The 13,169-nt window shown below is 38.8% G+C and overlaps 1 protein-coding gene and 1 long non-coding RNA gene across 11 annotated transcripts in view; one reads left to right on the top strand and one right to left on the bottom strand.

Annotated features, from left to right (window-relative positions):
- LOC137473027 (uncharacterized) overlaps positions 1-13,169 on the bottom strand; it is a 146,808-nt gene that overhangs the window by 131,057 nt on the left and 2,582 nt on the right. For 2 of the 5 annotated variants that reach the window (XR_010998565.1, XR_010998562.1), the window contains exons 2-7: positions 11,450-11,557; positions 5,619-6,923; positions 4,510-4,782; positions 4,230-4,343; positions 2,176-2,332; positions 228-389 (exon numbers count right to left, since the gene is read on the bottom strand). This is a non-coding gene — a long non-coding RNA (uncharacterized lncRNA). Of the gene's footprint in view, positions 1-227; positions 390-2,175; positions 2,333-4,204; positions 4,344-4,509; positions 4,783-5,618; positions 6,924-11,449; positions 11,558-13,169 lie in introns of all 5 variants that reach the window. The other 3 variants (XR_010998563.1, XR_010998566.1, XR_010998564.1) reach the window with 3 other exon arrangements.
- Positions 1-13,169, top strand: part of JAKMIP1 (janus kinase and microtubule interacting protein 1) — an 88,905-nt gene that overhangs the window by 60,352 nt on the left and 15,384 nt on the right. For 3 of the 6 annotated variants that reach the window (XM_068188660.1, XM_068188661.1, XM_068188666.1), the window contains 3 exons: positions 1,605-1,673; positions 4,780-4,857; positions 6,424-6,627. In XM_068188660.1, coding sequence (XP_068044761.1) covers positions 1,605-1,673; positions 4,780-4,857; positions 6,424-6,627 — 351 coding nt within the window. The remainder of the gene's footprint in view (positions 1-1,604; positions 1,674-4,779; positions 4,858-6,423; positions 6,628-13,169) is intronic. The other 3 variants (XM_068188665.1, XM_068188663.1, XM_068188662.1) reach the window with 2 other exon arrangements.

A 13,169-nucleotide genomic window follows, 5' to 3' on the forward strand; every position in this document is an offset into this window, starting at 1 on the left:
TGGGGAAAAGGGCTAAAATCCCTATGGTTTTTCACTGTGCTGTGGCATTAAAAGGGAAGGAATTTTAGCACTTCACATCTAAAAAATGAAAGGAGAAGAACAATAAAAGGCTAAGATATAGACTCCCAAAAATACTGTTTGTGTCTCCTGTGCCCCTTGGTTTGTGAAAGGCTAACAGGCATAGAATGTTCACAATCAACATTAAGTTTTGCATATCATTTGCATACCTTAAAAAAAAATAGACCTCTAATTTTTGCAAATAGCCCTTCACTTGATTGAGGGTAGCTGTGAGAGATGCTCAGGATTTCCCATTTCCATTGATTTCAAAGGTTCAGAATGCTCAAATATCCATGGTGAGGCTTTCCTTAACAATATCTTGAGCTTGTCACCTTCAAAATGAAGAAAACAAAGATGGTGAAAATAGAATCTCTGTGGAATATGGTGTTCTGTCAATTTTTTTCTGTAGAAATCTAACTAAAGCTAACTTTTTTTTCTGTAGAAAGCTGCTAAGCAGATGAAACGATTTTCCATTTTTATTCATGAGTCTCTTAAATAGTGGAAGGTTCAAAATGATGAAGTAATGAATTCACATTTCATAAGTTGTAAACTTATGTTTGAAATTTTCTATACAAATCTTGGGGAAAAAAGCTAGTATGTCATTAATTCCTTTGAGTCTGAGACCTAATGAAGTCACCAAAACACTAAATTAAAGGAGTTGATGTGCAAAGTTTACCAAAAGACTTAAAGCAAATACGAGTAGTCCATTGTTAGTAATCAAGGCAGTTGAGGAAAGTGATAATTAACAGTGGCAAATCTGCTCTCTGTAGTCATGGGTCCTTGTTGAAGACTAGTAGGGAAATCAAATTAAATAATTCAGAACTGACCATTTCCATCCATTCCAATAAACTTAAATGGAAATATTAACATAATCCTGGTGACATTAATGAAGCAAAAACCTTATATCCATGCATTTAGCTATTATGATGTGTAATTCTTACCTTTGGAATGCAATGGCTGTTCTTCATTCTGATTGTTTTGAATGTTACCATAATGGTGAGGGATTCATAGTAGCAACTACAAGAGCTTCCATCTGTCTGTCTGTTTTATTTTTCCCTCTACATTACCAATGTTTTACAAGTGAGCCTTTTCCCACAAAGAGTGCAGCAAACTCTGCAGAATTAAGTGTTGAGTTTTCCACCTTGTCTTTTGTTTAAATTGCCATCTGGAAAAATGAAGTTCTGGAGGCCTGAAGTGAGATGATGGTTTCACAAATCAGGCCAACAAGCATTTGAGTAAGAAACAATCAGGTTGATTTTGCATTCTTGACCCAAGTGTATTTTGTTTCTTGAACTTTACAGAGGAAAACCCCATTTAATTTACTCTAGGAAAGCAACCTCCACTTGTTAGTCTTTAGTGTGTCTCTGCAGTCCTCCATTCTGCCTGTGCTCTCACAACCTGTTTATTCATGTGTGTCTCCAGAGTGAATAGATAGCATGGGAGAAGCATACGCCTGGAAGTGCTGGCAACAAACTTGAAAAATGTTTGGTAGAACCTTTTTCAAAATCTCTGTTAATTTTCTATTTTTTCTCTTCACATTGCTGTAGTGGTTGAAACAGATAGAGGGGACAGAAGCTGCACTGACACAGAAGATGTTAGACCTGGAGAATGAGAAGGTAAGAAACAATAGCTAAAAATTCATTTAGCTAAAACTTATGTCAAGGGATTGTGCATATATTTCATCCCAGGCAGGTTTGCTGCCCTTCTCTGCTTGACAGAGATGGCTTCATGGTAAAATAGGCAAGTGTTTCTAGAACAATCTATTGCTTGTATTCTTTGGGGTGAGACAGAACTTTCAAATCTATATAGAACAAAAATAGCAAAGATATATACGGATTACGGCACAAAGGCATAACTGGAGAGCGCATTAACCAAACAGTGTGAAATTGTCTCTGTGCTTTCTTTGTATATTAATTTGTCAGGGAGCAGCATCATCTTTTTAATATTGAGGTCATGCTAGTAGAATTGGCAAGGATATTTCTTTGCTCTCTGGTACTCAGCTTCTGGACAAGCTGTCAAGACCTCTTACTCCAGATGACCTTTCTTGCCCCATGGCCTTCATGCCTAAAGACAGAATGTTGTCTCAAAAAGCAGTTCTATCTTGAAGAACAAACTGACCTTATTTCTCCATATGTTGAACAGTTTTAGAAGGAGTGTTTGGTTTTATTGGTTTATCATGCATGCTGTGCTTCACACCTTCAAATGGCGTTCCAAACACTGATTAATCCTCACCACACCTTTTACTGGTAGATAAATAAGCAGCATTGCATTCATCCTAAAGAATGGGACAATGAGACAGGGAGGTTAAGTGATTTGCCCAGGGCCACTGAAGAAGTGTGTTGGAGCCATAAACAAAAATAGAAGTGCTCAGACTGTGTTCTCTATTGAGTGTAACCTGTCATACTGATTGTACTTTAACACAGATAAGATACTTTCCACATTTAGTATTTCTTTACTTTTAAGTCTTGTTATTGAAAAATACAAAGGTTTGGGGAAGGGAAAGTGGCCCCAAATACTAGATTCTTTTCTAAAGAAAAATGGAAAAAACAGGGGGCTTATAAGGGGGCTTGATATATTATCTTCCCCCTTATTATCTGTGATGTTTTCAGGTCTTACTGTGGATAGCCCTTGCATCTATTTGTTTAGCACAGCAATCTGAGAATCTGCATCCCTTTTGATTGACTCAATGAGTTCAGAAATTATATTCTAGCATGATACTTTTAGAAGGACTGAGCACTGATGTAGTTGTCCTTGAAACCCATGTTAAGGGTTTGAGTTCCCATTCTTGTTTCTTTCCCTCTTGCTTTCTGTGGATAGCCTTTACTATCCCTTTTGAGAAGTAACATGATCAGGGCAGCTGCATTGCTATTCTGGGGTCTGGTGGTAGCTCTGACCCATTTTATTGTCTCAGACAAGTGAATCTACGTCTGTGGTGTCAGACACTTGTAAGAAAGTCAGGACCAGGCCTGTCCTTTGCTGTGCACTCCCAGTGGTGTTTCATCCTGTACAACAGCCTTGCAGTTGCTGTAATTCATCCATGTCAGAAAATGAACCACCTGGGTAGTCATGGTGGCATTCAGTTGTATAAACGTGGTATCTAATACTGTATCACATTTTCCAGAGTTCTGAACTCAGAGTGCTGGAGGTGTCCACTAAGGGCTGAAAAATATCTCCTACAAGACTTGTTGGAGGCCCTTGCCCTTCAGGACCAGTAGCATAAGTAGAAGATTCTGAAATGGCTATCATGGCAATAGATGGCCATCTGTTCCCAACCAAATTCCAGCCCCAAGACCAAGGTCTGACTTAAACTTTGGGTTTGCCTTGAATATTAATTAATAGATAATTAAAAGAATTCCCAGCTTACAAAATAAATTAATAGTAAATATTATACTTCTTGTACAGAGAACAAATAGCACCTTATTCCTCTGAATCCTCTAATACTGGTCTTATGTATTGCTACTGTTACTAGTTCTACACTGGCAACTGACAGAAAAGTTGTCAGAAGTCCACATAAGTCAGAAGTCTGATAGCAAAATCTGGATAAGTAAGTGACTTTGAGGCAATCCCATATCCAATAAAACTAATCAGAGCAACATTATTTGAATTTTTTAATACTGTTAATAAAAGCTGCAATTAGTGATCTTAAGAACCCTATGTATTTAATTCAGCATTTATTCTATATGTTCAGGAAATGCAAAAGTTTGTTGATGAGAAAAAAGAATGATAGAAAATATTAAATTCAGTCAAAGGGCTTTTCTGCATTTTGTTTTACTACTAATTCTTTTGAGTGTGAAAACCTGCTTTGAAAGAAAAGCTAATAAAATTAAGTAACTCTCTGATGTTCTAGTTGCTATCATCAAACCTGGTCTAGGGGAAGGTGTCCCTGCCCACGGCAGGGGAGGTGGATCAAGGCGATCTTTGAGGTCCCTTCAACCCGAACCATTCTATGATTCAAAACACTCTAAAGGCAACCATTTGAATGTCCACAACTTGCTTCTTGAAACATCATGTTTTGGATACTGAGTCCCACTGAAACCCCAATTTTTGGGGTTTATAAAGTTGAGGAGTTAGATTTTTAAGAAAATAAGTAAATGATCCCTTAAATCTTAGGTATCTTGAAAACTTCATCAGCTCTTCAGCTAGTCACTCAACCTCTCTGGGCATCACTTCACCTGTTTCAATTTGGCCTCCTGCCTGTACAGGCTGAGGTTACTTCAGCTTCAGTAACACATCACGGGACGGTGCTGCAGAATCCAGCTGTGGCCCTGCATGTTTGGGTTTCCTCCCTAGAACAGATTAGACAACAATTAGGGCATTCCCCATGATTTCCTTAAGGGTAATATTTCCATGGGATATTTTCATAAAGTGCCCTCTCTTGTGCTTGTCTTTTCCCTCCCTGGGCCCTGTGTAAGTTACAGCTATTGGACCACATGCATGTACATCCCCACTCACCTTTTGCTGCACTTCTGTCAGGTCCAGGCAGGTTTGTACACTGGTGTAGAGGTCAATGCTTTCTAGGTACAACTTGTTAATATGATACACATATTTGAAGTGCTAATATAGTAAAGTTGATATTCCAAATGTCCTTAGGATGAACGTGGTCATTTGCTATGGGTTTTCTTTTGCTTTCAAGTGGAAAGCTTGCATAAAAATGATGGCATTTATGATTCTTCATAAATTAGGATAAAGAACAAACACTCCCTTGTTTTTATTATTGCTCAGGACCTGTTCAGTAAACAGAAGGGTTATTTAGAGGAAGAACTCGACTACAGGAAGCAAGCTCTGGACCAGGCATACATGGTAGGAAAAGAACAGTCATTAAATTTTTCTATTTGAACAGATCTGATAAAATGCAGGATTTGGTTTTTTTTTTTCTTTTAATTATAAATAGGACTCTTTTTTACTTTATCTTTTTTTTTTTTTTCCTGCCAGACTAGAAATCAACTATTTCTTAAACAAAAGTTTAGGAAATGGATTCTAGTACTTACAAGTGTAACGTTTTGCATTGCATTTTTTATTCCATGATATGCAAACATCTTGTTGGTACATCTTGAAGCTGGTTTATGTATGAAAAAAACCATGATTGCTTAAATACACCAGAAATTACTTTAGAACTTTTTCAGTATTTCTTTTCCTGAAGCATTTGTAAGTATTACTGCTGCTAACCTATCCTAAATCAGGAATGCCTGTTGTTCCTCTGCGATTCCTTCCTGTGCAATCCTATCCAACCTTACCCTTCCTCATTTTCAAAAGGGAACCTTGCCTTTTCTCAGGCTAAACAACAATCAGGAATTATCCAGGAATTGGTAAAACTCCACACACAACTTTGCTATAGTGAGACTTTGGGAAATCAGAATATAATGGCCTGAAGCACTATTTCTACACTGTAAATGTTTCTTATGTGGAAAATGTTTTCAGAGAAGAAGCAAGGTCTAGTGCTCAGAGCAGATAACAGAGATAAAAGCAAGCAGGCACTATTTCTAGCACTGTGACCTTGGGCAAGCCATTTAACCTCTCTGTGCAGCTGTTTATGCATCACTAATATGGATGGAATTACCTACCTCACAAAGGTGTTATGAGGGCCAAAGGGATGTGGTCAGATGCTCTTGATCCGAATATTGTTAGTCTGGATGCTGATTTTTTATAGGATCATGCCAACCCCAGTAATAAAGGAAACACTGCCATGATTCCTTCCTTTCCTCTTGGGAATACAATTCTCCACATGAATGTGAAGTTCTTCTGTGTCCTCTGCTTTGCAAAGTACTGCGGTTTGGTCAGTGCATGAGAATCATGTTAGGAATCTGGCAGACAGCAAGAGATGGATGAGGGATTAGTGTATACAAGTGTTCCTTCCTTCATTGCTTATGGCAGCTTGGAGCTAAGCCAGTGACGTAGACTGTGAGCCATGGATATCAGGTCACTAGGGCCACAGAGAGGGAGAGCGAGATTTCTGTTCACCGTTTTTCCTGTGGTCTTTTTATTTTATAGGATGGTTTAACAACTCAGCTGCAGTTGAAGGAAATCTGTTAGTTTAAGTTAAATTTGTAATGTTCAGCATCAGGATTTGGAGTTTTATCAGGTACTGAATGCAGACCTATCTTCTGAATCTTTCTTAAATGGAAGAATCAATGATTTGCTAGAACAGGACCCATCTCCCGGGCGTCAATCCGTGCCATGAGGCTGCGTGCACTCTGTGTGGAATGCTCCTCACTGCTCACGCTTGCTGCTTTCTGTCTACCTGTCTGTGTCCATCCTGCCCTCCTGCCTGAGCCTTCGCTTGCTAGCCTTCTCCTCTAGCTCTTGGTGGGTCGTTTGCTTGCTGGATTCAAACGCCAGCCTGTCTGTGTGTGATTTGGGTTGCATTAGAAAATCCAGGAGCTGGAAGCCACGCTGTATAATGCCCTGCAGCAGGATCCAGGCAGGCGGGCGAGCGAGTCGCTGACGGAAGCGCAGCGGGAGGATTTGCGGGCGGCGGTGGAGAAGGTGCGGCGGCAGATCCTGAGGCAGAGCCGCGAGTTTGACAGCCAGATCTTGCACGAGCGGATGGAGTTGCTGCAGCAGGCCCAACAGGTAATCCCGGTTCTCTCTCCTCCCCCTGGATGTTGGTGTTACCTCTGTGGTTGCTGCCACTGCCCGTACGACAGCATCGCTTCACCCTCACCTCGTGGAGTTCTGTTCAGTCTGGTCTCTGTACAGCTCCCGTGCCAAGGAGCCGTGTGGTGTCAGGACCTGGTTGTGCTGGGCATGGTGCACACACAGAACAAGTCACTGTCTCACCACAAGGTGCTGTTGCACAGCCTTTCATGTCTGAGCAACCACACAGTCTTCCACAGGACTCCAATGGGAGCTTATTGCAAGTTTAAGGCCTAAAGTGGAAAAAGTCAGAATGGAAGGTTGTTAGAGTGTAACACTATGAAAGGGATAAAGGCAGAACCAGTAGTTACAAGAATCCAAGGATTTTTTCCCCCTTCCCTTTTTATTTATTTTAGCTACTTATGAGCACTTTTAAATAACATTAAAAAGAGGAAGTCTCAGGAAGTCTTTTAAGAGGCCATTTACAAGCTTTCACTCCTGTAAATTCATTCAGAAAAGTCTTGTCTGTCCAAACTGCTTCCTTTAGCACAATTATTTATGACTTGAATTTGGCAAGGTCCTGGCCTATAGAAGTGTGGTAATCATTTAGTATTGGTAGCACTGCTAGTGTTTTTGTGCAAATATTCAGTGAAAGAAGAGAGCTGCATGTCTCAGGGTGTTAATTAATAACTTCAGCAGAAATAATTGTTTCCAAGGATTTTGGTTCTCCTTTATAGTAGACTCTGGAAGTTGTAGGCAGATGTCCTAGTTCTTGAGGACTGCTTGGATACTTTCTGTCCAAGTCTGAAATCACATATTGTAAATGCCAAAATGTGCTATGCAGATGTGTCCAGAACAATATTGCTATTTCAGGTGCTGATTCAGGTGCTGGGGCAAGAACTGTTTTTAGTTTAGTCCAGACCTCTCTCTGGTCAAGTTGGCTTTGTAGATGAGTATAGATGAAACTGATGTGATGTGACCCAGCACTGTTGTGTTCATCTCCTGTCATCCTGCAGTGATGGGAAGTGCTTATGGTGGCAGTGCCAGACCTGAGCTCTGAGTTCCAAGAAGTTTCCTTTCTCTGCTCCTTGACTCTGTTCCATTGGTTTGGAATGTGTAACCTTGAGAACAGATGAACTTGTTTAATGGGTTGTCACCCATTTTTAGTCATCAGCAATGGTGCACAGAAAGCTGGTGAAGGTAGGTACCAGCTGATACTTTTAGTGGCAGAAAATATTAAATTTGGTAAATAAGGATGGAGCCAGAAGATATTAGTTTAATGTTATTAGTGTAGCTAATGAAAATAATAATAATGAAAATTAGTGAGAATGAAGTTTTTGTTAATCTCTTAGGCTGTCCAATTTCCTAGCCAGACTGTTGGTGTTTTATTCAAAACAATAACACAGTGCTTGTCAGTTGGGTAAATATTGTTTGTCAATGATATTTAATGGGTATGAATGACATTGAGGGTTGAGTAATGCCTCTACACCTAAATAATTGCCAGTTTCAGATTTTAACATCAGACTAGATATAGTTCGGTCCTTTTCTTTCACCAGGAATGTGGTTTGACATATTTTGTGTCCCTTGTTAGAGTGTATTTTTGGGGACCTGGGCAGAGCCTCTAAGTTGAGCTCATGTAATAGTGGCAAATAGAAAGGAAAAAATAGGAGTAGACTTGTAAAGCGAAACAGTTGTCCCAGAGGACTCAAAAATCCATATTTTATGCATATCTGGGTTTAATTTAGATTTTGTTCCAATTTGTTCCATGGCCTGCTTGCTATCAATTAGAGCACTTTATATGCACATCTGGAGCACATCTTCTGTTAGTCCGGTTGATGTATTCACAGATTGCTTCACAACGTAAGGTTAAATATGATGAGTGCATAGGAAAACAAAAATGCCAACATAAACATAGCTTCATTAGCCATGGATGTTTATGTACCTGGCTCCAGATCATTTTATAGGATGTCATTAGAGTTTTGTGTTGTGCCCATCTCATTAGACATGCTAATGTTACAGCCCTGCAGGACATGTTAAACTGAATTCCACTGCTTAATAAGCATCTAAGTATTTTAGTCATCTATTTTTAACACAAACACATGCCCTCCCCCCCACACATTCCCTATTAAACAGGAAAAACAAAGGCAAAGATGCTAGTTAATTTGCCTGGGATATTGGAGGGCTAATTCTCGCGGGATTACTTTCATCTCACTAGCAAATGACAGAAGCTGAATGTTACACAAATGAAACCCCACTTGTGCTGAGAGAATCTTAATGAATGGCTGAAGCTGCACTAAGTACATCTCTGATAAGTACCCTCCTTTCCTCATATATTTATGTCCAGGAGAAGTTTTGCTGACATTGTGACGTCAGCAAGCACCCACTGCACTTTGTTCTGGCAAAACAGTTGTCTAGACCTGGCCGGATTTTATAGTCTGCAGTGCCTCAAAAGTATGTGCAACACTTCTTCCTCTGCTCAAGTGGAGGTTACAGAGAATGACAGGACAACATGATGGACCTGCAAGGCTTAATACAGAGTCTCCTTGTTGCAAACACTCTCAAACTTTCCCTGAAACAGAAACCATGTACTAAAGACTCCAAATTCTATAAAACTTTGGAAGTTCAATCACTTCAGAAGGCCTGTTACTTTGCTTTCATTACCTTCTGGTCTGCCTGATACAAGGGTTTCAAAAGATCAACTCTGCTTATCTGGCAGGCTGGCAACAGTCCTCTTCGAGTCAGAGTTTCTGTGTCATAGAGTGAGGGTTCAAGGAGGTCTGGTGATGAAGAAAGAGTTCCCTCTTTCTGCCTATAAATGCTCCTTGACTGTACATGCAGGGTGCAGAAGTGGGAGGGCATTTGGTGAAAGCTATAGGTTGGTATGCAAGGTTTCATTATGGATTAATTGCTTCATGCTGGAACTTTGAGGATTTAACATGTGAGGTGCTGGTTTTACAGAGCTGGTAAATGTCCTTCCTGGGGAATGCCTGTCTGAGAGGGACAGGGATGGGCATATGGAAATGGGTAAATGGCTTCCCTAGGTGTGAGCCTTTGCTGCTTTATGTGTTCTTCTTTGTCCAGATGTAAAGCTTGAGTTTTTGGCCACTGGGTATTGACTTTGTTCCAGTGATATAAATATATATTAGGAAGTTAGGCTCTGTATTACACTGGCAGGTCTGTTCTACTTGGGCATGTATAGCCCCACATTATTACTGTTCATTAGTATCATTAGTATATAAATGGAACCATTCATGTATACCCATTGTGCATTAAGGAAACCAGGCCTCTGTGGAGCCAAATTAGACAGACTGTCTGATTAGATCTGCTTGCTAAGGCACACAACACTTTTATTAAACCCAGAGTGCAACATGCAGGTCTGGGAGATGGATCCTCAGCTGAAGTATTTTGGCAGTATTCCCTCTAAGTCAGTGAGGTTGCTCTGATTTACACCATCCTCTCTATTTGGAGGAGGTAAAACACGTTAATTAAAAATCTGTCATGAGCAGCTTGTGATATTTGCTTCCAGCAATTGGGCATGTGCAGATATTGCCATCAAAAAAGTCTCATTGTGCTACACTGCTATTACAACCTTTTGGAAACCAATGTCTGGTTTATATTTAGCAGGACTTCATTTAAAAGTAACATTTGTGCTATAGTCGGTGCAGTGGAATGACTTTTCTGTTTTTTTTGGAAAATATGAAGGTCATTACTTGCAAGTTCTGTTAAGAAGAGTAATTTTTTATGCATATACTTTGAATCATTTCTAGAGGGAGAGAAAAATGTGTTGTGTAGTTATAAAATCCATCTCAGAGAAAAGATATTTTAAACAGAGGAATACAACATGTTTCTGAAGTAGTGATATCAACTTCCTAATTAAGCAAAGTCAAAAAAACCAAGCCATAAAACAAACCACCCCCCCCCCAAAAAAAGAAAAGAAAAAAAAACAGCAGCCCAAATAATCCCATTTCAGAAAATCCATACAACATTATGGTTAGTTCACCTTAAAAATATATTGTAATCATCTTGTCTTCTGAAACTAGTAACTCTTTAAATGTCAAATTATGCTTTATATAAATCAAACAAATTATAAACCAAAATATATTCTTGTTGTTTTTACTGTAGCTGCTTCTGGAGTATGAAACTGGGGAAATCCAACAGAAGCAGGTTTTAAATTAGGATAGATTTATTCAAATTGCACTATTGGCAGTATTCAAACATGAAGAAAATTTATAATAGAAATGTAATTTATTCTGATTTCATCTGAATTTATTTTAAATCCAAAGAGAAGATAGAAAATCCTTGAAGGATAACAGATTGAGAGACAGTTCCAAAAATTGCTACTGCCAGTCAGAAGGTATATGAAGGACAGATTTTAATAATGTAGTCCAATAATTTCCTAGAGCAGTCTTATCTTTGTATAAAATTGTTAATGAAAGATAATAGGTTAGTTCATTGTGTCATCAAAAAGTGTGATTTTTTCCCCTAAGTTGTACTGTAGTACCATACTAAGGTGAGTGTGTTTTCTTTTAACTCGAGTTAGAATATTCTTGGGTGAAGCTCAGTTTTACAGAGTAAAAGAAATCATTACTTTAGTTCTAGACTTGAATATAAGACATCTATGAACTGCTGAACTCATCCAATTCCAGCTTTAAATAGTTGGAATATAGCTGTAAAAAAATTAACTATGTTTTCATTAAACTAGGACATTTACTCCTGTGACCAGATTGGATTATTCAAAGGTAAGAAGAGCAGAAATGACCATTTTATTTGCATGTTTTACTAGAAGGAGGCAAATCTTTAGGACAGAGCAGGTACTGACCTCCATGTGCCACTCCATAGAGAAGGATGCTCTGCTGGTGTGATGCCTCAGGCGCTGCTTTTCATGGACACTGAGGAAAAGTCAGAAGCACCTATGTCCTTTTTCATCCTGAAATGTCAAAATATCGCTTGAAATTGAGAAACAACAAATTAATTTTCTTCACTGAGTTGCTTAGTTCTTTTTCTGACCAGCAGTTTTTTCTGAAGGCACAGCTCCTCTGGCTTAAAGATCAAACAAAGCTATGGCAAATGCCATTGCTCCATGAGTTCTTCCTGCTCTCTTCTGTATGGACAATTTTTCCGTGCTGGGAGAGCAGTTTGTTTACAAATCCATAGGGTTGGATGTCAGCATATCTGTATAACCATATTGGCTCAGCCATTTATAATAGATATTTGTTTGGAGGTGGGGGGTGGTTGGTGCTTATTTCTCAGCCAAGGAGAATTATTAAGGTTTAATGTTTGATGGAAACACTTTTGGAGAGGGAGAGAGGGAGGGAGGATGCTGTGCTCAGTGTTCCTCATTGATATGCATAAGGAGGTGCTGTCTTAAATCTGTCCTCTCTGGCACAATGCTTTGTGAAAGAGAGGACAAGTCAAAGACAGCCCCTCCTCTGCCATGTTGCCTTGTGCCAGAGAGGCTGGCTTGGTCAAAAACTCACTGCTGTGTCACACAGTTTAGAAATTAGGTGGAAGTATTACTATGAACCTTGCTATAATAATAACTGGGGAGGCGCAGGTAATTTTTCCTCTAAATCTATCTAGATGTAATGGTTTAATGTTTTTATTTTGACTTTCAAAGGTTGAGCTGCTAGCTGTTTGCATACAATATGAAGAGATATACATAGGGTAATCACTGATCTTTCTTTTTTTTTTTCCTTACAATTCATTGTCTGTAGTTTGTTGTTTAAAATATAATAGATTACTGTTGATAATGTGATTTTTATATTCATGAATCACTCTTAAAAGCATCTGATATACCACAGCTGTATAACTGTCATCAATATTCATCAAGCACATCATGACTAGGCTAATCATGGTTGACCTGTGGTATTGATTTGTCATGCAGGAGTGAGCATGGAGTCTTCCAGCACATTATTGCTGCTATAATGACAATATCACAATAAACTTCTGTAATTTCCCACAGCTGACATGCATGGCAGATGAGGGTTAATTTTAGTAATTTCTCTATGTTCATTTTAGAGTGTTTCCCTGTATATGTTTTCTTTATATAGTCTTCAACTGTGTCTGCTTTGCTTGTTGCTTTAGTGATGCTACTTGTCTGAATAAGTGGGGATAGCAGGACTGTTGTACCTAAAATATATATCTAAAAGGTCTGCTCTCTTTGTCCTGAACAAGGTGTGACTGAGGTTCTATTCAAAGTAAGAGCAACTGTATGTCTTGCAATAATATTAGTATCAAGAAAACTCTTATCTGAAATTTGAATGCTGAAATCCTCTTATCTGAAATCCTGAACACCCTGTTTCTTAGGAAAGGCCAGTGGGAGCTGAGGAAAGGCAAGGCAAAAAGAGAAAGTATGTGAAGTTTGTTACAGAAGTTAAGGATAAGTGTATTTTCATGTGCCCAATACATATATATATATATCATTATAATTACCTACATAGGAATTTTTTAATTTAAATATCTCAATGTAAAATAATCTAAATTTAATGATAAATATAACGTTATGCTTCTGGGGTTTTTTTTCCCTGCCTGATAATGTG

Source organism: Anomalospiza imberbis, chromosome 4, assembly GCF_031753505.1.
Source record: "Anomalospiza imberbis isolate Cuckoo-Finch-1a 21T00152 chromosome 4, ASM3175350v1, whole genome shotgun sequence".
Classification (NCBI taxonomy): domain Eukaryota; kingdom Metazoa; phylum Chordata; class Aves; order Passeriformes; family Viduidae; genus Anomalospiza; species Anomalospiza imberbis.